The sequence below is a fragment of the Sphaeramia orbicularis genome, chromosome 16 (genome assembly GCF_902148855.1).
Source record: "Sphaeramia orbicularis chromosome 16, fSphaOr1.1, whole genome shotgun sequence".
In the NCBI taxonomy this organism is placed as follows: domain Eukaryota; kingdom Metazoa; phylum Chordata; class Actinopteri; order Kurtiformes; family Apogonidae; genus Sphaeramia; species Sphaeramia orbicularis.
In genome coordinates, this window is record NC_043972.1 from 56,355,984 (window position 1) to 56,379,520 (window position 23,537).

A 23,537-nucleotide genomic window follows, 5' to 3' on the forward strand; every position below is an offset into this window, starting at 1 on the left:
CATCATGTGTATCTGTGCATGAAGAACCCTTCACTGTCTTCAATAAACGATTATTCAAACAAACTAAATCCACATTATTAACAATGCTTCTTCTTCTCTGTAGTTTTGTAGCATCATTGGTCTTTAATCCTGAATATCATCTTTGTTCCCTTTGGAATGTCCTTAAAACCCTTTTATCTACAACAAACACAGCTCTAAAAACATTCAGAGTCATGTAGGCAGTAGTTTCATCAGTTTCATCCATTTGACTTTAGTCACTGTTTTTCCTCTGACTCAAACTCTACACATGGTCGTCATCCATCAGGTTCGTTCATGTCAATTTAGTGAAATACCACTAGGTAGTTCAATGATAAAGTCATCTTTATTTAATAGGAATGACTCAGTTATTCTCAACTGTTCTGGAGCTGGAAATGACAACTGCAAAAACTGTCAAATACCACAGTGAAAGAATAACAGCTGATCTACTGGAAGTTTCCAGGGCCTGAATGAGGACCTGCTTGGACTAGAAGACTGTGGTGAAAGTGCCAGCCTTCCACTTGGTGTGTTCATCTGTGTATGTTTTCAGAGTCTGTTCTTTCTTTGACTGTAGTTGAACCTTTCAAACAGACTGACAGCTGCTTCACTTTGATTTTAGATCCACAGGATATAATAATAATAATAATAATAATAATAATAATAATAATAATAATAATAATAATAATAATAATAATAATAGAGCTTAATGTTTATGTAATTCAGTTCTGCTTCATCCTCAGTTTGAATTTACTGTTTTGTTTTTTTTTAGTTTGACTAAACTCTGCGTTGAGTTAATCTTAGATGAATGACTTACAAAAACCCAGATGATGACTGCCTTCACAGATTTAACTGGTCTGTAAACTGATGCTCTGAGGGGTTTGAATGTTACCAGGACAGAATCTGAATATTCATGGAATTCTACTGGGTCTGAACAGATGTAAACAACATTACCACCGTCCTTATGTTTAATGTGTCACAGGGGAATGAAATATGGAACCTCTTACTTTACTAATTACTTATTAATGACTGACCTTTAGATACTGGGATGCCTTTTGAAAGTTTCTTCACCAGATCAGTCCTGTCCATCTTCTCCAGAACCCTTACAGTGACTCTCTGAGTATTTGTGTAGTAGGTCTGGACCATCAGATCCACCGTGTCCATCCGGTCCGCGTTCTCCAGTTTACTCACTGGGATGGGTAGTTCTTCAATGGTCAAGAACCACTTGAACATTTTAAAATCACCATCGGCCAAATTGACCAGAATTTTCAACAGACTTTCTTTAAGTGCCGCCATCTGTTTTATCTGTAAAGATCCAAAAGAGCATCTTCACCTTAAACAACCAGGTCTGTATCTGATGTGATCATTAACCTGTTCATCAACGTAATCCTCAGGTTTAATGAACCCTCTGTCCAAATTTTTGACAGATTACATAAGCATCATTCATTTTATATCAAAGACAAAAACATCCTGAAGAGTTCCACATGAATAAGCTGTACTGCATCAGCATTGGACATTATTGATTGGACAGAACAGATGGACCAGTAAATGTTGGACCAGTACACACCTCAAATATGGAGTCCAGCTGAGTCTGATCCTGTAGACCAGTGGGAACCTCTGAGCTCTGCTGCTCCACTCTGTGGACCAATCATCAACAATGAGCTCACATTATGTCTGTCCACACTGACACCAACATGAGTCACATGACCCCCTCTAGTGGGACAGGTGTCCTAGTCCTGCTGATCCCACTGAGAATCAACATATCAGTCTGTTTGGAACTTCACACTCACTGGGCTTAGATGATCTCATCAACATTTGGATGAAACCAACAGCTCTGTCCTAACAATGAGTCTCCTCACCATCTACACTCACAGCATATGATACAAAGGTGTTCAATGGACCAGGAATCAACCCTGGACTCTGATCCAGTATCATCCAGGACCATCTCCCACCACAACAACAGGTTTTCATTGATCAGGTTTAGTGTGATTCTCCTGCCAGTGTCTGAACCATAGACTGAAGAAAAAGACCATGTGAATCTGACAGTGCAACAGGACCCTGCAGTTTTAGCTAACTACGGACCCATATCGAACCTTCCATTCATATCTAAGATTCTGGAGAAAATAGTTGCCAATCAATTATGTGATAACCTTCAAGCCAACAGTTTATTTGAGAACTTCCAGTCAGGTTTTAGGGAACATCATAGTACAGAAACGGCACTGGTCAAAGTTACCAATGACCTTCTCACTGCCTCAGATAAGGGTCTGGTTTCTATACTGGTTTTATTAGACCTTAGTGCGGCTTTCAATACTGTCAACCATCACATCCTTCTACAACGTTTGGAAAAATCAATTGGTATCAAAGGATCCGCATTAATGTGGTTCAAATCCTATCTAACAGATCATTCTCACTTTGTTAACATTAATAATGAATCCTCTCAGTGCACTATAGTTAGTTATGGAGTACCTCAAGGCTTGGTTCTTGGACCAATACTGTTTATCATATACGTGCTTCTTTTAGGTAACTTAATAAGAAAACATTCCATCAAGTTTCATTGCTACGCTGATGATACCCAGTTATATTTATCCATTAAACCTGATGAAGGCAATCAGTGAGCCAAACTACAGAAGTGCATTAAAGATATTAAAGATTGGATGACCAACAACTTTCTGCTGTTAAACTCAAACAAAACTGAAGTCATTGTGTTCGGCCCAAAAGCTGTTAGCGATGCAGTGTCCAGCGAAGTAGTCACCGTGGATGGTGTTACCTTGGATTCCAAAACCACAGTGAGGAATCTAGGCATTATTTTCAATCAGGATCTATCGTTTAACTCTCACATAAAACAGATTTCTAGAACTGCTTTCTTTCAACTGCGTAATATTACTAAAATTAGACATATTTTAACACAGAACAATGCAGAAAAATTAGTCCATGCTTTTATTACATCCAGACTAGATTATTGTAACTTACTTCTCTCAGGTGGTCCAAAAAAGTCCTTACAGACCCTTCAGCTAATCCAAAATGCTGCTGCCCGTGTACTCACTAGAACCAGTATCAGAGACCATATTTCTCTTGTGTTGGCTTCTCTACAGTGGTTCCCTGTAAAAGCTAGGATAGACTTCAAAATACTCCTCCTTACTTACAAAGCCCTTCATGGCCAGGCACCTACTGATCTGGAAGAGCTTTTAGTTCCATACAATCCATCTAGAGCACTACGCTCTCAACATGCAGGCTTACTGGTGGTCCCTAGAATCTCCAAAAGTACAATGGGAGCCAGAGCCTTCAGCTATCAAGCTCCACGATTGTGGAACCACCTCCCTGCCTCGGTCCGAGAGGCAGACACCCTCTGTATGTTCAAGAGTAGGTTAAAACATTCCTTTTTGATGAATCTTATTGTTAGGACGGCACAGGCTGCTCTTAGTTCTGCTGCTATAGGCTTAGACTGCTGGGAAACTCATCTGGATACACTGAGCTCTTCTCTGCTCCTCCTCATTCTCCTCTTCGTTCTCATTTGAATATTTGCTACTACCACCAAGATCTGCACCCGCGGCGGCTCCACCTCTATGACCTCCTCTCTGCTCCTCTTTCTCCCTGACCTTTTCTCTCCTAATTCTCTCTTCTGTTTACGCCCCAGTAAATACATGCTACTGACTTGACTTCTTCCCTGGAGTCTCTGTACTTTACTGCCTCACAGGTTTTCCCAGAATCATCACAGGTTTTCCCTGGATCATCACAGGTTTTCCCAGGATCATCTCTGGACCTGCTGCTGTGGTCCTGCCTCTCTCCTCCTTCATTGTCATCACTCACTTATCCATATAGTTATGATAGGGTTTATTATACAGTTCCATAGATGTTTTAGTTCAGTTATCTGTACATCAGCTGCATCCATGTGTCTCCCCAACCTCCCCCTCTCCCCCAGTCTCTCTCTATCGCTCTCTCTTTTCTCCTCCTTTACTCTCTCTCTTTAACCCCAACTGGTCAAGGCAGACGGCCATCCTTCAGGAGTCTGGGTCTGCTCGAGGTTTCTGCTGTTAAAGGGAAGTTTTTCCTTCCACTGTCACAAATCACAAGTGTTTGCTCCTGGAGGATTCTGTTGGTTTCTGTAAATTGGCTTAGAGTCTGGTTTTGACCAGCTCCATATGTAAAGTGTCATGAGATAACTTTAGTTGTGATTTGGCGCTATATAAATAAATTTGATTTGATTAACTTTAGGTCGGACCTAGAATGCCAAGTTAGGAATGACTGAGCTGAAAACCCTGTTGGTGGATCTGGACCAGATCTGAGGTTCACTTACTGAGTCTCTGAAACACCCATGGAGTCATCACTGTTCATGGGCACACAGCTGGGTCCAGGTCCTGGGGGGGTCCTGTCGGTGGTCTTTGGGGGAGGGGCTCCCTCCTCTCTGTCCTCACACTGATCCATTCTGCTGAATCCACATCAGTTACACAACAAACACTGAAAACAGCAGAGTTTGACATGTGGTTATATGATGGAGAAGAGTCAGATGTGGACCAGCAGTTCAGAGATAAACCAGACTCAGAGTTTTGGACCAAGACCTGCATCCCACATCTCATATGGTGTGTGTTTAATGTAGATGGGACTTCATGAAGGTATTTGTGGGTGCTGTTTTGTGGTGTGAGTGTGAGTTGAAGTGTAATGGCTGATACGTGTGTGTGTGTGTGTGTGTGTGTGTGTGTGTGTGTGTGTGTGTTGGTTCTGCTGTAGTTCTACTGTCAGACCACTAGATGGCCTCCTGGAGCTGATGATGGGACCTGAAGGGAAGGACAAGCACAGCTGATTCTCAAAGTCTAGGAAGAAAATACGGCGGTGATGATGACCGATGACCATGTGATGATGGTTTCTCAGATTCCCATTAAAACCTGAAGGACTAAACCAGTCCAAACCAGAAGTCACATGACCAGAGGTCACATGACCAGAAGTCATTGAATCCCCTATAAATCCAAACCAGCAGGTTGTGATTCTGACCTGTGTTCACTGGTCCAGTGGAGGTATACATGTGTGGGCAAACATTCTAATTGTCCCCTAATACCCTATTAGAGCTGATTTTGAGCAAATTTTGTCGAGTTTTTGGATGGTTTTGGTTTTGAAAAATTCCTGTAAAAAAGTTCCGACCATATGAAGGAGTGCAGATCTGATCTGAAAGCACATCTGGGAAAAGCAATTTACTCATTGTTTAGAAATATTGTAAAGATTTGACAAATGTCATATAATAAGTTGTTTTTCACATATTTTCCTTTTTATTCTGTGTATCCAACATAATATGGTCACATTTTTATATGACCTTTTCCAAAAACTTGTTTTTATTGATGTAAAGTTTGGGGCCATGAGATTTTAGGCATTTGATCCGTTACCATGAAATTAGTGTTTTTTAATTTTTACCTCCGCCAAGGAAGTTATGTTTTTGCTGGCATTGGTTTGTCTGTTTGTTTGTCTGTCCGTGCGCAAGATAACTCAAAAAGTTACAAACGGATTTGGATGAAAATTTCAGGAAATGTTGATACTGGCACAAGGAGCAAATGATTAAATTTTGGTGTTGATCCGGGGTGGGGGGGGCCACGGGGGCCCACTGATCTGCCTTGGCGGAGGTCTACGCTCTCCAAGTGCTTCTTGTTTTTAATAGTTTTACTTGGAACTGGATAATGAAAATTACAGAAAGTAAATATATTTATACCTATTTTAAAGTACTTTATACAAGTGTTTTCTAAATTATAGATAACTATCTGAACTTTGCATGTGTTTGTTTTGTTTTTATCCAGTTTTCTTAAAAATATCCTGACAGAAATACTTAAATTTGGTGCAAAACATCCACTAGCCCTTGTGCTCAGATACTTATTAAAGCAGTGGTTTTCAAATTTTTACAGTGGAGTACCCCCTGAAATAGACTTTTTACAGTGGAGTACCCCTTGAAGTAGACTTTTTTATCCAAGTACCCCCAACTCTGGCTTCAGCATTTTTGATTGAAAAAAAATGAGTCCAAATGTGTTCCTGTGCCAAAGGTGTCTGTTTATTTTTACCAAACCTTGTAAACAAACAACACATATTTAACTGTAATATATTTAAAAATATATATTTTTAAAGTACATTTTTGTGCCAAATCTAAACTGAAAAGCACCCTCTGACATTGATAAGAAAAATAAATAAATTGGTCATTAATTAATCAATGAACCTTACATCAACATAAAATAATTCCTTATCTACTCAAATAAACTCATTTTGAATCATATAAAATATAAATGTTCTTCAAATGTTTCCAAAGCTTCAACAAGATGATTGACAATAAAACTATTATATGAATATATTTATTGTGTTTTATATTTCTGCATTAATTCTATTTATTTATTTTGTATTCAGTACATGATGACTTATTTAATGGATTTTTCAAAAAATATTCCCAGTACCCCCTGGGCTTCTTCCAAGTATCCCTGGGGGTATGAGTACCCCACTGTGGGAACCCCTGGATTAGAGGAAGTTTATAAATATGGAAAGTCCAAGTTCAATAAAAGTCAAAGTCCTGGTAGAAAACCTCCTTTGGGTTCCCTCCTGAGGATCTGATCAGTGAGGTTTCAGTTCCAGCAGAATGCACAAACTGTCATCTTTAGTTAACAATGTCTGATAAAAGAAGAACATCCAGGTACTCCATTTAATGATGGACAGGTACTGGTTCCTTATATTCTATATATTGGATATAATACAGTTATATTTGGAAACTTATGTGTTTGTTTTCTTCAAACTAAATAGTCAGTGCTTTTCAGATGATAGTCTGGTTGGATCTGTTACTTTCTTTTGCCCCGAATGAAATTTGAATTATGGCACATTTTTGCTCCAACACTAACTGGTGTCATAGAAACACATATTAGTTCAAATATTTAATTGGATTTTATGTGAAGTTTTGTCTGAAACACGGTGTTTTAATCATTTGTGTAAGTACAAAAACACTGATGTTCTTTTGTTTTTATCCATTACCAGGCTTATTTTGGCATTTTTTAACTACAAATCTATAATTTAAGTCAATCATTTAAGTCCTTATAAACACCTACCAAATCAGTTTTATCAGTTCCTTTGGGTTATGCAGTTGGAACAGTATACTCATTTGAACAGCTAATGTTTGGATGGGTTTGCACATGCCCAGACCACTGGAAACCTGCCTAGAACCTTTAATGACACTAATGTTCTGGAGGTTTAAGTGTCTGCACTCAAACATGAACATGTGGTTTATTTGGACTCAACAGCTGATTGGTTTGGATTTGACACCTGAGGGTGACACCAGAGGTCAAAGGTCAGTGTATTGGATCCTTCAACAGGAGTCCTCATATCTGTGAAACAACTCAGCTGTTCAGAGGAACACAAAACCAGGACAGTGTGTCTGTCAAATACCACAGTTTGGGGTGTTTTGGTCACATGATTCTCAAACTGTTGAGTCTGTGCTGTTCATTCAAAGCACATCTGGATCTGTCTATTACATGTTCCACTGAAATGGACTCTGTCCATGTTTTAATCTGGTGTCGTACTCCTGTACTCTGTTGAGTAGAGCAGAGCTGGACCACAGTAGAGCTGGACTCTACTGTAGTCCAGCTCTTTGATCAGCACTGATCTGATTAAATCCTGTTGTATGTCACTCCAGTTCTTATGATGTTTGGCTGCTATATCTACACATTTTTGTCCTTTTGTCTGTTATTCGACACCATCTGACAGCGTGTCAATTTACTCCTAGACCTCCAGTTCACATAACACTAACCCTCAGTGCTTGGAGTTTGATGCACCGTGAACACACATGTGGAGAACTTAGAATGGAACAGATAACACACCAATTAATGCCAGTTAAAAGTGGTGTGTAGTGGTGTGTAGTGGTGTGTCCTGATGTCCTGTTGCTTTGATGTTCAGCCTTGGTGTTGTAGAAACACATGCCCCCCCCCCCACCCCACACTGTCAGCTAAGTCTGCAGTCATGTTGGGTTGACATTTCCCAGTTGGTCAGATTGTAGAACCCTTCACATGCTCTTAGATCATGGCGTCAGTACCAGCTGGTCATCCCCACACCCACCTCAACACTAGAGGGGGCGGAGCCTGTAAGCAGTGCCCCAGACTATAGATGACATTTCCAATCACTTTGCCCTTTAAATTCTGTTCAGTCTTTTCCAAAGCAGCTGCACACCTTATTGCTTCCACAGGCTTTGAATGAGCTGTGGGTTTTCAGACCATGTTCTTTAGTTTTTATGTCTGTGGACACAGCTGTGTGTCTGTGTTTGTCTGTGGATCCTACTTCTGATTTGACTCTAAAGCACTTTGTGAATTCTTTCTGTGAAAAGTTCCATATAAATAAACTTTACTTACTTACTTCTGATGGATGTGGGACAATGAGTCCAACCCCGCCTTACGGTGGTTCACCTGGTCCACAACCACCTGAGGCTCAGAAGTGGGTCAGCTGCAGACACGTCAACACTTCCTCTTTTTAAGCGTCCGTTTCTGTGGTGTAACATTAAATCAAGGCATTGTCACAAAGTAGCTGAGATTCACTTCCCCTATTTTGAATCTTATGACTGTTGATTTTCTCTGTACTTTTACTGATGTAAAGTTTCCAGTTCAACACACAGTCCAGTCTAATCTAAATAGTCCAGAGGAGTTTTATGGCCCAGTGAGGAGAAAAACCCTGACCCTCAGTAACATCATCATCAACAACAACACTGAGTTCAACCACTGAACTTCACATCAGCTTCTACTCTGAGGCTTGGTCTCATCACAGTCACTTCAGACGGACTCCAACACATGGATTAATGCTCATCCAGTTTCTACTGTTTCTACTGAAGTAAAGAACCCACAGTGAAGGAAGGTGAGAGTCAAACAGGTCCAACATTACCTTCATGGAGTGGCGCAGAGACTCACAGCTCCTGCCGTTTGAAGAGGAAGTAGAAATGAAGCCAACATGAAGTGGATGAGAGGAGGAGGAGTCAGAACAGAGAACATGTTTACAATAGTTTCTACTGTCGTTACTTCATGGACTGATAGGAACCATTATCTGGGTCCAACTTTACCTCCAGTTCTATCACATTTATAATCCAAACTAGATCCCACTGACTTTGGGATGAATCCTCAGTGACAGATCTTCAGTTTTTCTTCGTATTCTTCTTCCATCCTTTATGTCAGCAGGTCAAATCTGCCCTGAGATGAAAACCTCAGTAAATGAGGACAGAACCAACACCTTTCCTCCACAAATGAGTCCATAGAGGATGGGTTTGGGTTCAGTGGTACAGAGGATTCCTCAGGTGGGAGGGGCTCACAGGGTTGACCTTTGACCTTTGACCTGTTTCCTGTTGGTTTCCAGTGTTGCTGAGCAGTGGTTGTGTGTTGGAGATTCCAGCCAGTCCAGGCTTGTACTTGAACTTGGACTAATGTTAGTTCAGTCTAATCCAGTGGTTCTCAAACTGTGGGGCAGGACCTCTAGGGGAGGTGTGAAGTTTTACCAGGGGGGTCATGGGATCAGTCCTGGGTGTTTGTTTTGTTCTTCGGGTTAGAACATGTATCAGGTGGAACTAATGTTTGAGCGTTGGAGCACCCTGGACTCATTTTAGGGACGTCCACCAAACCAATCTACTGCCATGGTGATCTGTGACTAGACTAGACAAAGAGTTTAGGTTTGGACAATGGACAAGGACTGGACTGGAAAAGACACATGGACAGACATGTTTGTGTTTTGGACCAGTTTGGACTTTAATGTGCTCAAATGTCCAATGGAAACGGGCTCATTGACCCACTGATATCGGTCACATGTTCATCTGTGGTACCAACATGTGTTTGTTGGTCAACAAAAAGGAACTTCAGTGTCATAGTTGTAGATAATTGCACATTTCGTATTTTGTTTGTAAAAGTATTGTCTCAGGGAGCAGTCTGACTTTATTTATATTGTTCAAGCCAAAATTGAAGTTATTTTGAACTTAAATTCTTAACTTAACCCTTCCGCTGCCTTTGTCTTGTGTCTTTGTTTTGAGCTCAATAGGCCCTCTTTGACCCGACAAAGACAGCGGGGGGGGGGGCGGTTTATACTCAAAGTTGGAATTCAGAGGGTCCATTCAACCTGACAAGGACAGAGAGAGAGAGAGAGAGAGAGAGAGAGTGTGTAGGAATATATGGAACCACAGGTCATTTCTGCCAAAAGACTACAGGAGGGTTAATTATATTTAACAAATGATTTTTAAAAAAAGCCAAAAGTATTGTTCCAATATTGATGTTTCTTTCAATCACAGTTCTAATTGCACCACTGTTCCAATGTTGTTGGGGTTGAGGGGGGCCTGGAGGTTTTTGGTCCTCCAAAGGGGGTCCCACAGATCCAGATGGAGGACCCCAGGTGTCAGTGCCAGTGCTGAATATTTGCTGCAGTAGTCAGACACATTTAGAGTTTGGATCCAGGTTCATCAGTCCCTGCACATGATTGACAGGTGTTGACTGAACTCATGTTGAGTTACCTGAAGACAACAAAAACCATTCTCAGATTATGGGAAATGTATGGATTGGATCCATTTCCATAAACATTTTCCAGACTGAAATGTTCAAACGTACATTATTAAACTATGAATCTCCTCTTAATTCAGATGAAAAAGACGTGGTTTATTTCCGCTGCTGATTGACAGTGAAAGCAGTGATCACATGTGTCCAGGTCACAGGAATCACTAAGTAAATAATTATTAAATCAATTATCTTCATATTTATCCTGAGTTCATATTGTGTCAGTCTGATAGAAGTGTATTTACCTGGATGCAGGTCCTGAACCTGTTGGTCGGACTCATTCCCAGTGTCTGTGACTGGGACTGAATGAGGTCTGTGCTCTGCCACTGCTGTTCTACTTTTATTTTATTTTATTTTATTTTATTTGTTTTTATTCATTCTAATATTTCAGACTGGAGCGAACAAATGCAACCACATTTCATTCTGTATATACTTGTATATATGATTGACAATAAAGTCTGTCCAAGTCTAATATAGGATATATACAGGCAATATAGGATATATAGAGGTTTTAGATAGATAGATAGATAGATAGATAGATAGATAGATAGATAGATAGATAGATAGATAGATAGATAGATAGATAGATAGATAGATAGATAGATAGATAGATAGATAGATAGATAGATAGATAGATAGATACGCACACACACAGTATGCATATATATATATATATAGGTTATATACAGATGATATAGGTTATATACAGGAAATATATATATATAGACACACACACGCAGGTGATATAGGATATATACAGGTATTCATTTCATTCATTTTCTGAACCTGCTTTATCCTCACTAGGGTCCCAGGGGTTGCTTAAGCCTATCCCAGCTACTTGGTATATGTATAGGCGATATAGGATATATACAGGTAATATAGGATATATACAGGCTATATAAGATATATACAGGCGATATTGGATATATACAGGTAATATAACATATATACAGGTAATATAGATGATTAATCAATAAATAATAAACCAACTGTCCTCTGTTGTTTTCAACAGGACAACCATCTCTTGTCAGGATCGTCCTTTTCATCATATTTGTTGTCGTGTTTCCTCTCACCATTGCTGTTGTGGCAAAGACCAGGAAAAAAAGGTGAGACAGAAGCCATTTGTTTGCTTGTAAATACATATAAAATACAAATGAGCTGCATTTTCTGCAATGATTTAATAAACAAATGGCCTCAGGAAATTTAGTTTTATATTTGCAAACTGAATCATGAGGCGTCAAATGTGTTGTTTTTTAGATTCTGTTGGGAATGTAGTGACATCAGCTCTGTGTGACAGGAGTTCCTTCCAGTGGTACACTGTGTAATCAGTGTTGTGGTTGTCATATAACACTGAAACTTCCACTTCTATTTTCCTGACTGGACAAACACTAATAGAGGAACTGAAAATGTTTGAGTCCAGTAGTTTTACCCTCATCTGTCTTTCACTGTGGACATTGTGGACATTCAAACATGCAAACATCATGACGAAGGAATGTTTTATGTCAACAATTCAAAAGATCCATTGAGATAGGAACATTTTCATTGCACTTTTTTGTACTTTATCTATGTTAAAAGAGTTTAATTTCATGCAGGTGAAACATAAATGTAGAATGTAAACATGATACAGTGTACATGACCACTTATATATTCTATTTATAGCAGGGGTCACCAACCCTGGTCCTCGAGGGCTACTATCCTGCATGTTTTAGATGTATCCCTCTTCCAACACACCTGATTCAAATGATAAGCCAATCATCAAGCTCTGCAGAAGCTTGATAACGACCATCAGGTGTGCTGGAAGAGGGATACATCTAAAACATGCAGGATAGTAGCCCTCGAGGACCAGGGTTGGTGGCCCCTGATTTATAGTATTATTTTATTGGAGTTGTGACTAACAGTGACTTTAAAGTCGTGCAATAGTCTGGGTTTTCAGCTTAGTCTTCAAGTAGAATAGAAACAATCATCAGAGACGAGAAAGAAAACATTAAGAAAGTTCACTTAGGAAGAGAAACAAGTTGAAGTTTAGGAAATACCATGAGGAGCTTCTCACCAGAGGGTCATATAGCGCCACCTGGTGTCAGTCTTTAGTTACTTTACAAATAACACTGGCACAAAACCAGGATTAATAATAAACATTTAACCCATAATGACCTTGTAGAAGCCATACTTCTTTAGTGGCAGTTCACAAATGAATTTTTCTCTATTTTTAACCCAGCTTAAGTTATTTATCACCATTTATTTACAATATCTTCAATATTTTGTATTTTTAAGTGAAAATCAGGTATTTTCCTGTATTTGCATACGGTTAGTAGCTCTGTACTGTAGCTGTGGAGCACATATGATCTGTGCTCTGTAGGCTGTGGATGGTCAGCTGTGTTTGCTGTTTGAAGCATGGATAATAGAAAGAACAAGAGTGGTGTGGAGAAGCAAGAATTAAAAAGAGGAAAGCTCTGGAAGCAAACGCAGCCAAATGTGCCAAAATCTGCAACTTTTTCCCAAAAACGACCTCCCGGTTGGAAACAACTAATGAGGACGATGAACCGGGTAAACCACCTTTCAAGCTAGTTAATTATCGAGTCAGTGAATTGTGTGGCACTGTGGCGTGGAACATAACGTTATGCAATTTAAATAATTGTATAATGTGACGCCACATAACTGGGAAACTTTGTCTTGTAGCTCCTCAGAGTCAGAAAGCAGATCCAACAGCAGACACCAGCCATGAGCCCACAAGTCCAGAGTGGGCAGGTAGGACTGCTCAGAGAGGGAAGATTATTAGAATAAATAGGCTCCAATGAAGAGTATGGTGTAGGCCTGTTCAATATGAAAGGTGCTCTGAGATGCTCCAGGATTCAGCACTACATGAATGAAACTGACACCAAGGCTTTGCAAAATAGAAGATTTGTGCTGAGAATTATGAGCATTTTTAAAATGTGCTTTAGTGTCAGAAGCAGAGCCAGGAGCCAGTAGTGATGAGGGGATTGTTCCTGTCAGGATGGAAGGAAAAGGTGAGCTGTTGGAACAGACTGTGTGAACAAGCATTAGTTCCAGTAAAACCACTTTCTAGACCCAAACCATAGTCCTGACCTATTTTAATTTTTATTATTAACAGTGAGACAGTAAATACACAAAGCCCACAACTGAAAGGCAATAGCATAAAGTAATATTAAATAAACCTGCATATTTAGCCAATGTAGATATCTTAATTGGTTAAGTAAGTCCAAATGTCTGTAGATATTATTTTTTATTGTGATCCAGGTGCAGGCGAGTCTAGAGAAACTGGAGGAAGTGTGAAAGGGAGAGCAGAGTCTACTGATGACAGAGGAGCAGCTCAGCAGCACAACCCTGAACCACTAGGCACAAATGACACAGATGAAGAGGAGTCTGCTGTTAGCTTTGATTACTTTGCTCACCCTCAGTCACAGGATATACAGACATTTTTTTCTTATCCTCGTCAAACCCCTAATATCACTACACTAAAAGTTTTCAATAGCAAAGATGGAACAAACCACAAGTAAGTTGTGATGGAAATCTTTTGTTGCAGAGGATACAAAAATGATAGTTATTAGAAATTGCAGCAAGCTGTTTTGGTTTTTTTTTAATTTAATATTTTTATATATTCTTTTATTTCATTTCAAACATTTTAAAGGTTTGAAAAATGTTAACACTTATAAGAACAAAAATATAGATTCTGTTATTGTTGTGTTGTGAGGAAAAATAATGTTGGAGATGTGGATGTGCACTCACTGTAGAAATAAATCCACATTGTGAAGCAACCTTTACTTGCACTGAATTGGAAATATTTTAGAAAATACACTGAATTACAAGGCTTTGCAGAACAGTGTGTAGACCTAACATGTAAGGTTATAATTCCATGATTTTAATAATCGTGATCTAAAGTGGGCCGGTCTGAGGTATGAAACTCCAGGGCTGAAAATGAGTCTCAGTCCGGCCCTGCTGTATGTTATTTACTTGCAGACACAAAAACATATGAGGAACATTTACTTTGTCATGACTGATTAGGTTTATTTACCACTTATGATCTTAATCAAATCCTGTATTATTGTACAGATATTTAAGAACTTATTTCCTAAATATATGTATGTGTCTTTAATTAAAACCTGATGCCTGAATGATGTGTTCTGTCACTTTTGTGTAATGTTTTTACAGAATAAGGCGTTATTACACACATGTAAAACAGTATAAATCACAGTTTTATGGTTCTGTCTAATCCACTATCCTGTCACATTAGAGACACTATAGAAACAAACCAAATTAAAAAAAGTAAAAAAAAAAAGAGAGAAAGAAACCAAATTAGACAAAAGAGCATTATACTCAAACGTTCATGTTGACCAATAGATCTAATGACAATGTCTTCTCTAAACCCTGATCTCTAAACCCTCTGGATCAGTGTCACATTTATTACCTCCATGACACCAAAACATGTTTATTCTCTTGTGAGTCTGAGACTTATTCTTTTGTTTTCTACGTTTTTGACAAGAAAAAACTTCGTAGTCGGACTGAACATCCTCTGTTTCTTCAAAGCAGAGAAATAACTGTCGGCGTTGTTTGAACAGAATCATTACATAAATGTGAATAAATGAAATGATAGATAATCTAGATGTCTAATAAATGCATGGGTGCAGTCCTCTGATTTCAGGTGTTTTTGGACCATCTTAATCAGATCCTTCAGTTTTCTATGTCAGTGTATTGACACTAATACATCCACTTGTTTTAACGCAGATGAAGCTACACATGGAAGCTCTGTTCGTTTAATGTCATCATTTCTCTGAATCTACAGAAAATGACTTGATTTGCAGCTTCACGTTAACTTTCATGTCCACCATCTGTATCTACTAAAACATCAAATGCTTCTTTGTTCCTTCTGTGGTTGATAAGATGAAAATTATACACGACTGATCGATCGCTGACCCCAGTCTAAAATGACACATTATCAGCCACACTGACCAGAGCCCCCCCACCCCATCTTATATCTTAGTTTTTCCCCATCTTCATACAAAGGAACTCTGGACGTCTCCTTACCGATCTCATTGTGTCTTCATGATGTTCTGATCACTTGTCACCACTTGCTGATTTAACCTTCTCTCTTTTCTGTCAGAATCCTGTCATTGTGTGCCATGCCATTATCTTGTGTACAGAAGACTCACTGCCTTTGCTCCTCCTCACCCTTTTACTCCTCCACCTTAGCCTTGTGCTTTCGTTCCAGAGGCTCCTCCTTCCAAAGGGTGAATAAACTCACATGTGAGACCAGCCTTGTCTTTTGTGCTCTTTATTGACACATTTTTCCATCACAAATATAACATCACCTGGACTGAAAACTGGAAAGGGTCACATTAAGAAGTAATTGAACAAATAATGTGTGGATGGTGTTAAAGGGTGATTATGGTAAATACTGTGGACTGTAGGTGGTTCCATGGAAAACCAAACCCAATAATTAAATATGGGAGAATTCCATAGACGAGTAAATAATGAACATTCAGAGATGGGAGTAGGTTCATTCCACTAAGTCAAGTGACAGGAAACAGTTGAGTTCTTTGTATGATTTGAAGACCTGGAATTAGACCGTGTCCAGGTCTGGAAGTCTCTGAAACAGCAGCTGGAGTTGGACGGCTGATCTAGAACCTTCTGGACCAGTTTTACATGAGTCCTGTCTAAAGGAGGTCCCAACATGATGAGAGGAAACACCTTCCTTTACTCACATGATGATGGGGAAGGATAAAGTCACTGAACCACTTCTGTCCAACAACCAGCTCATTATAGCCAAGACCAGCTCAGATCCCACAACCTCTGAGGTCCAGACCTGATCCTGAACCCACTGAGCTCCAAGGAGACTGATGAGGCGGTTCCACCTGTTCACTCCTGTTTTAGTGTGAATCAGTTCTACACACAGGCTGCATCAGGTCTGAACATGAAAACAGTGGCAGAAGAAAAAGCCCTTCAAATGAAACAGTGGATGGGAACCTGTGACCTCTGACCTCTGGAGCAGGTCCTCATCCATCTGAGCCACTAGAGGAGTGGAATGAGCCCTGCACACATTCACTACTGACTCCTTCTTCTTCTGTGGTGTCAGGCTTTGACCATGTCAGGCCTTTCTGTGTGGTTTTTCAGCAGCATTAGACTCCACTGAGTCTGACAGACCACAGTCACATGTTAGTTTCCTGTTTGAGTCGGTTTGTCCACGTTGGACTGATTCCATCTGCTTTACTGCAATCACATTTATCACCACAGCCACAAAGAAAATACACCATGCTAATATTCTCTTTTGTTACAAATCCACTTCATAATTATAATAAAACAAATTGACAAAATACAACATAGTACAACAAAATATTTGTAATGTTTCTGATTCATCCAGTGGTTCTTCTTTACCACAGTCATCAGTAGTTCAGCTTTTTCAATCAAATCAAACACATTCTGCAGGTCAGGGTTAGACCAGTGTAAAAAAAGTTGAAACCAGTTTGATATTAAGAACACTGGACCAGACCAGTACCAGATTGGACCACTAGATGGAGCACTGACTCATTGTGACGTCTCCTTTGGTGGTTGTGAACTTTCTGCTAAACAGACTTCCTCCTCCAATGGAATGTGATCTCCTTCATGTTGTCGGCCTCAGTTTGGGACTAAACCACTACCAGCTCATCAGTCATTCTGTCTCAGTTATATTATGTTCATCATGTTGTTTCTAACTGATGGAAATCCAACTGTGTGAACCCCAACCAGCAACAGAATCACAACAAGTTACTGATTAAAGTCCACAGAGTCAGTGAGAAGTAGTATCGCCATAGAAACCAGGTCCTTGTTGACCTCCACTAGTTGAACTTTTCACCTCGTGGCAGGTTGAGGTTCAGTAACGTCACTGTTTTGTGAAGGTGGTGCATTAGAACACACTTCTGTACTCTGAAGACAACAAAACACAGCCTTCAGTCTGATGTTTGTCTTCACATCTGGATTCTGTGAAGTCTGATCTGGAGGTTTTTAAGTCTGATGTTCTTGTCAGAAGTGGGTGCTGCTGGTTCACACACACTGTGTTTTGTCTTGTCATCTGATGCTGAGGGACATTTTGGTCCAGACGATGATTCACATCTGTGCTGATGATAGCAGAGGGCAGAGGATGACGAGAATCTTTCACCACATTGGAAACATTCAAACTGTTTAGGTGTGTTATGACACTGAATCTTACCACTAGAGTCAAATGTCTTACTTTTTGTACGACTGTTCAGTTTTTGTCCTTTGTGGAAATGTTTGACACGTTCATGTTTAGTACAATTTGAACCTGTGAGAAAAGATCTGTCACAGAATCTGCACTGGTAGGGTCTCTCTCCAGTGTGGGCCCACAGGTGGATTTTCAGGTGACGAGCTTGGGTGAAAAACTTCCCACACTGGTCACATTCATATGGTCTTTCGCCAGTGTGGATGCGTTGGTGCATTTTTAGGTTTCTTACTCTGGTGAAAGCATTTCCACACTGGTCACAGGTGGTTCTTCCATCCATGTTTGCTGGAATCAGGTGATGTTTGTCCAGATATAACTTTTAGGTTTCACTTAAAATCCACCTTTGGCTTCTCTCTACATCAAAACACAAAGAAACAGAAGAGGTGGTCACTGAAATGCTGGCACGTGCAAAGCAGGGGGCCGGGGGGGCTTGAGCCCCTGCCGCTTTGATCCTCTGCCTACAAGTGCCCTTTTTACTTGCTTTTTTTTTTTTTTTTCGCCAAAAAACTGCATGACTAAAATTTTCGTGACTAAAATTTTGATCAATGATAATAAATGTTAAGACTGGTTTAATTTGGCTGTCACTGGACCTGGTCATGGTGACCTTTTATCTCTGTCACGCCCCACCCCTTCCTCCTGTGCAACCTTGCAACACACACACACATGTCATGCGGTCTGGAGAATGAATGAGGAGGAGGGAAGTGCTGCAATTCTGGGTACATGAGAGTCCATCCCGCTATCTGCCCAAAACATTCACTTGTCTCTTTTGGTCCTGGTCCTATTTTTCAACAACTATAGTTTTGGGGCCAAAAACTGATCGTGAGTAAATAATTCAATATCATCGTCACGTCATGGAATGAGCTCCCAGACTAGCACACTCTAACAGCTGGGTGCCCACCTGAGTCTGAGTCCTGCTGAAGCACTCACACAGATTTGCTTCAGTTTTATTTCCATAAACTGTTGAGTTTTAGCCGCAAAATTGTAATACATGGTAATAGTCCTCACTTGCTGAAACAGTCACTTTTTCTTCAGTTTTCTCTGTTTTTGCAAAATACCTTTAAGTTTACTCTGAGCTTTAATGAACATCTACATGATCAGTAAATTAAATATAGGGTAAAGGAAGTGATTTACACTGAAAAATGCAAAACACAGAGGTTTATATTACAATAAATGGTGATAAATCACATGAGAAACGTTAAAAAGAGAGAAAAAAATCATTTAGAAGCTGCCATAAAAGTACCACTGGGTCTTAATGGGTTAAAATGTGCTGAAGTAATTAAATTCTGCTAAACCGATATAAAATTGCATAAAAAGAAAACACATCCAAGTCTTCTTCTCATCCAATTCCTAAATCTGGCCCTTTTGGTGTACAAGAGTCATAAAACTTATGGAAAATCCCCCGACTCTTTCATCAGTGCCAACACTTTGACATTTCTGCTTTTGTTTCAGAAACTGCTGGATCGATTATCGTAATATCTGTGTTCACCTCAAACATCTTGAGTGAATCTTATTTGAAATAACCACAAACCTCCACAAATATTCCCATCAACCTGGTCAATATTAAACGATACAGCTAGAAATACTACAATATAAACTTTATTATTATCATGTAATGTTAAATGGTTTGGCTTGGGTTAACACTTCCTCTACATGGTTATTTCTTAACTGTGGAAAACCTAAATATCATCATAAATATGTCCTAGAATGAAAAGAAACTAAATATTCAATGTTTCACTGTAAAAGTAGGTGTAAAACCAGATGTAAAATGAAGGTATTTCTAGTTATTAACATTCACTGTCATGCTTTTATACATAATTTAACATCTGTTTTTAAGAATTTGTCTTGGACTTACACTGCAAAAATCCAAATCTTACCAAGTGTATTATTCTCATTTACTAGTCCAAATATCTCATCACACTTAAAATAAGACAGAATCACCTACAGAGTAACTTGTAAGGGAGATAAAAGAACTTATTTTTAGACAATAGATCTAGAAAATCTTATTTCAAGGAATCTTACCGAGATAATTTTCACTTGTTCCATTGGCAGATTTTTTTTGGTGAATTGAGAAAAAAAAAAAATCTTGAATTAAGCAAAAAAAAATCTGCCAGTGGAACAAGTGAAAATGATCTTACTAAGATTTCTTGAAATAAGATTTTCCAGATCTATTTTCTAAAACCAAGTTCTTATATCTAACTGAAAAGTTACTCTTTAGGTGATTTTGTCTTATTTTAAGTGTGATGAGATATTTGGACTAGGAATGAGAAAAATACACCTGGTAAGATTTAGATTTTTGCAGGGTATTAACACACAAAAACTTCTACACATTACATTTTTATTTCCACTTCTATAGAAACTGAACCTCAAAAGAAACTTATCACATATTCTATGTGATGCCATTTCACACCATTTTATTAAATATGAAAACAAATTCTCTCTTGTTCATGAAAAAACATTGAATTAACAAAAAAATACAACAAACAACAAAACAGTGGATGAGTATCCAGAGGATAATGTAAAATATGACAAAGGGTAGTTCAACAAAGTTCACATTTAGCAACAAGCAACATTATTAATCCACAGCAAGTCAAAGATCTCAATCCCATTGAACATCTGTGGGATATTCTTGGTAGATCCGTGTATGCTAGGTGTCCAGTACCTGGCAACCGCCAGATGCTCATCCAGGCCCTTCAGGAAGAGTGGGACAACATCCCCCAGATAGGATCAGGAGGTGAATCCAGAGTATGTGCAGAAGGTGCACAGCCTGTGTTAGGGCTCAGGGAGGACACACCCAGTATTGAGGACATTGATCTGGACCATTTGGTCAATCTTTGACTTGCTGTGGATTAATAATGTTGCTTGTTGCGAAATGTGAACTTTGTAATTGGTGGTTATTCGTATTCATGTGCCCTTTTGGAAGTTGAGCCCCTGCCCCTTTATAGCTCTCTGCACGGCCGTGTGTACTACAGTAAAGTATGTGTCACATCATGTTGAATTATAAATGACCGTACACAGCCTTCACTGTACTTAGTGTAACCTGACACTTTGTAATGTGGGACACTCCCTGTTTTGTCGTCATAACAATAAATCACTGAGGGTCAGATTAAGTGTCACATAGATGTGTTTTTACTGTAAGTGGGAGAAAAACAGTGACAGTATTGTGTAACATTTTTTGTGAAGTGAAACATGATTAAAAAGACCTGATTCCATCCTGCTCAAGAACAGACTTGTAAAATACCAAACCTGGAAAAGTAGTTAAACACAGGTTTATGGTTAACTTTTTACAGTGTTTTTTAGATCCTCTGCGAACTGATAAAAACCTTATTATGTTAGTGGACACAAGGACTTCCCTTTTCTGGGGCTTTTAGACCACTGAGTATACTGCACTAATAAATACTGTCAGCTCTGTGCTGAGTTTAGACCATTTACTGGACTTTGCATTTGACAGGATGATAAAACGTCACTGGAATACTGAATTCTAAAAGTGACCTCCTTACTTCTTACGATACATCCTCTTGTATGTTGTCTTACTAATCATTTCCAACGTGAGACCCAACGTGACCTTCCTTCAGAAATCTAAGAAATTTCTCTAGAGACACTAATACTACTGTGGTACAGAAAAATGTTGTTTTTCAGCTCAGAGATCTGTCTAATCTTTTTTTCATTCCACAGTTGTGTTTCCATTCCCCAGTCACAGAACACACAGGTTATAATTTGGGACACACATCTGGGTGTAACATTACTCTCAAGGTAGCCTGCGGGTTAGCAGATTGTGAAAACAGGACTGATAAATTTACTTTTCTTCATTTATAGTCCTTTACAATCTCACGGCATTACTAGGTACACCATCCCCACTGACACATTATGATGCTAAGACCTCATATTTTTATTTTATTTTATTTTATTTTATTTTTAATGTTACTACCACATATAATGCCACCGTAGCTCTAACTCCTTCTGATTATTATTCTCCCAGCACGTTGGGCAGGTACATGTCACCTCTCTTATTTGGTTCCAGCTATCTCCAAATTGACCATCAGCCCAGTTATGTCGCCGCCTCACACCCGTGTAAAACGGGATCGGATTTTAGGTGGCCATAAGTTTGTAATCAGTATTATTCCCATGTACGGCCCTGCTCGTTTAGCCTGGCACATAGAAGAACTTTCTGTGGAGCTAGAGAATCTCACTGCATCTGTTGAACAGGGGTTTAATGACCAGTGAGATGAAAGCTCTCCGCACTGTCACATTACAGAATAGGGCAGCTTTAGATCTCCTATTGGCCAAAAAGGGAGGTGTCTGTCATCTTATTGGTGACCAGTGCTGTACCTATGTACCTGATGTTACTGCTAACATGTCAGATGTCCACAATCAGCTTGATCACCTTAGACGAGTCCTACATGAGGAAAACACTGCATACAGTACAACAGGCTGGGATTTTTGGGGCTGGCTGCTGTCTGGGGGATGGAAGGCAATGTTGATGAAAACTGTTGCTGTGATTTTTGGTGTGTTTGTATTACTCCTTGTATTATCCTGTTGTATTATTCCAATAATATGTTCAATGATTAGCAATGTGATTGGTACTTTTAGTATGGTGCAGTATGAAGTGATTGATGATGATGATAATTATGATTTTGATGACTTAGATGATCTTGATGATGATTTGATGGTGTATGAAGAAAGCAACATGTAATCCTGTCAAATTAACAAAAATTGTGAAACTGTAAATCACCGTTCTGACTGATGTCCAAAAGCAGATAGATCGTGGGTGGATGTTTATAGTATTTTTTTCACAGTATTTTGCTATTTGTCCTCCAATGTCAAACATGATCTAAAAAAATTTATAATCATTTATTGATACTCGTACGTAAATTTATGTTTTTGCATGATTGATTCGTTTGAATAATCAAAAGGGAGGAAATGTGGTGGAAAAATTTACTTTTATATTTCATACTGTTAGTACATGCTGAGTCATTGTTATGTGTGATGTTTACCACTCTGTAACACCCCCAACCCAGGAACGGAGTTCTTGCCTTGAGTTAAAACCCAAACACCTAAATGTCTGAATGTGGAGATAGAGGATGGCGCCTGTACTCCAGATAGGATCCAAGCAAGGTTAGAGTGAAGAGGTCATCATGACCTCTTCACGGAGCAGAGAAGGAGTAGTATGGAGTGGTACGATGTACGTAAGGGATGACATCATGGTTTGAGGGGGTTGGATTTAGTTCTATATAATCTTTAGTTTTTCTCCTGTTTAATCAGACTTCACTTACAGAGTTTCTCTGTGATTGACTTTTCAATAAATGCATTTATTTATTTTAACTCTAACTTTCTCTCCTCCTCTTTGTGTGTGGGTTATCAGTTGAACCATAACAGCATTCATGGTGTAGTTTTGGAAGTGGAGACACAGGATTGTCTATATTTGCATTTACCCCCAATAGAAACATCCAAGCATGTCTTTGACTTGTGCTCGATCTATCCAGATCTATATCTACTTTGGATCTGAATTATGAGCTCATAAAAACACTGAATCTTTAGTGATAAATCCACCACAGATGCTTTTACCAAGATCTCAGCCTGTAATGGATTTGATCAGGGTTTCCAACAGTTCTGCCTATTCTAGTATTCAGTCAACTCCAATATTCCTGAAAATCCTCCTGAAATACAGACATGAATTTAGACCAATCAGGAATGAGTGAAAATGTAAGGAATGTCTGAAAGCTACAGGATAAAATATTAAATATACATCAGTTAAACATACATATACTACTAAAGTATGGCAA

At 39.1% G+C, this 23,537-nt stretch overlaps 2 protein-coding genes and 1 pseudogene across 2 annotated transcripts in view; 2 read left to right on the forward strand and 1 right to left on the reverse strand.

Annotated features, from left to right (window-relative positions):
- Positions 1-23,537, forward strand: part of LOC115436284 (zinc finger protein 345-like) — a 589,760-nt gene that overhangs the window by 341,388 nt on the left and 224,835 nt on the right. The window lies entirely within an intron of this gene.
- Positions 1-23,537, forward strand: part of LOC115435837 (zinc finger protein 420-like) — a 363,895-nt pseudogene that overhangs the window by 146,305 nt on the left and 194,053 nt on the right.
- The window catches only part of LOC115435836 (uncharacterized), a 1,131,008-nt gene that overhangs the window by 40,019 nt on the left and 1,067,452 nt on the right, over positions 1-23,537 (reverse strand). Inside the window, exons 3-5 of the mRNA XM_030158449.1 lie at positions 4,307-4,435; positions 1,580-1,649; positions 1,047-1,317 (exon numbers count right to left, since the gene is read on the reverse strand). Of these exons, the coding sequence (XP_030014309.1) occupies positions 1,047-1,317; positions 1,580-1,649; positions 4,307-4,434 (469 nt within the window). The 5' untranslated portion in view covers position 4,435. The remainder of the gene's footprint in view (positions 1-1,046; positions 1,318-1,579; positions 1,650-4,306; positions 4,436-23,537) is intronic.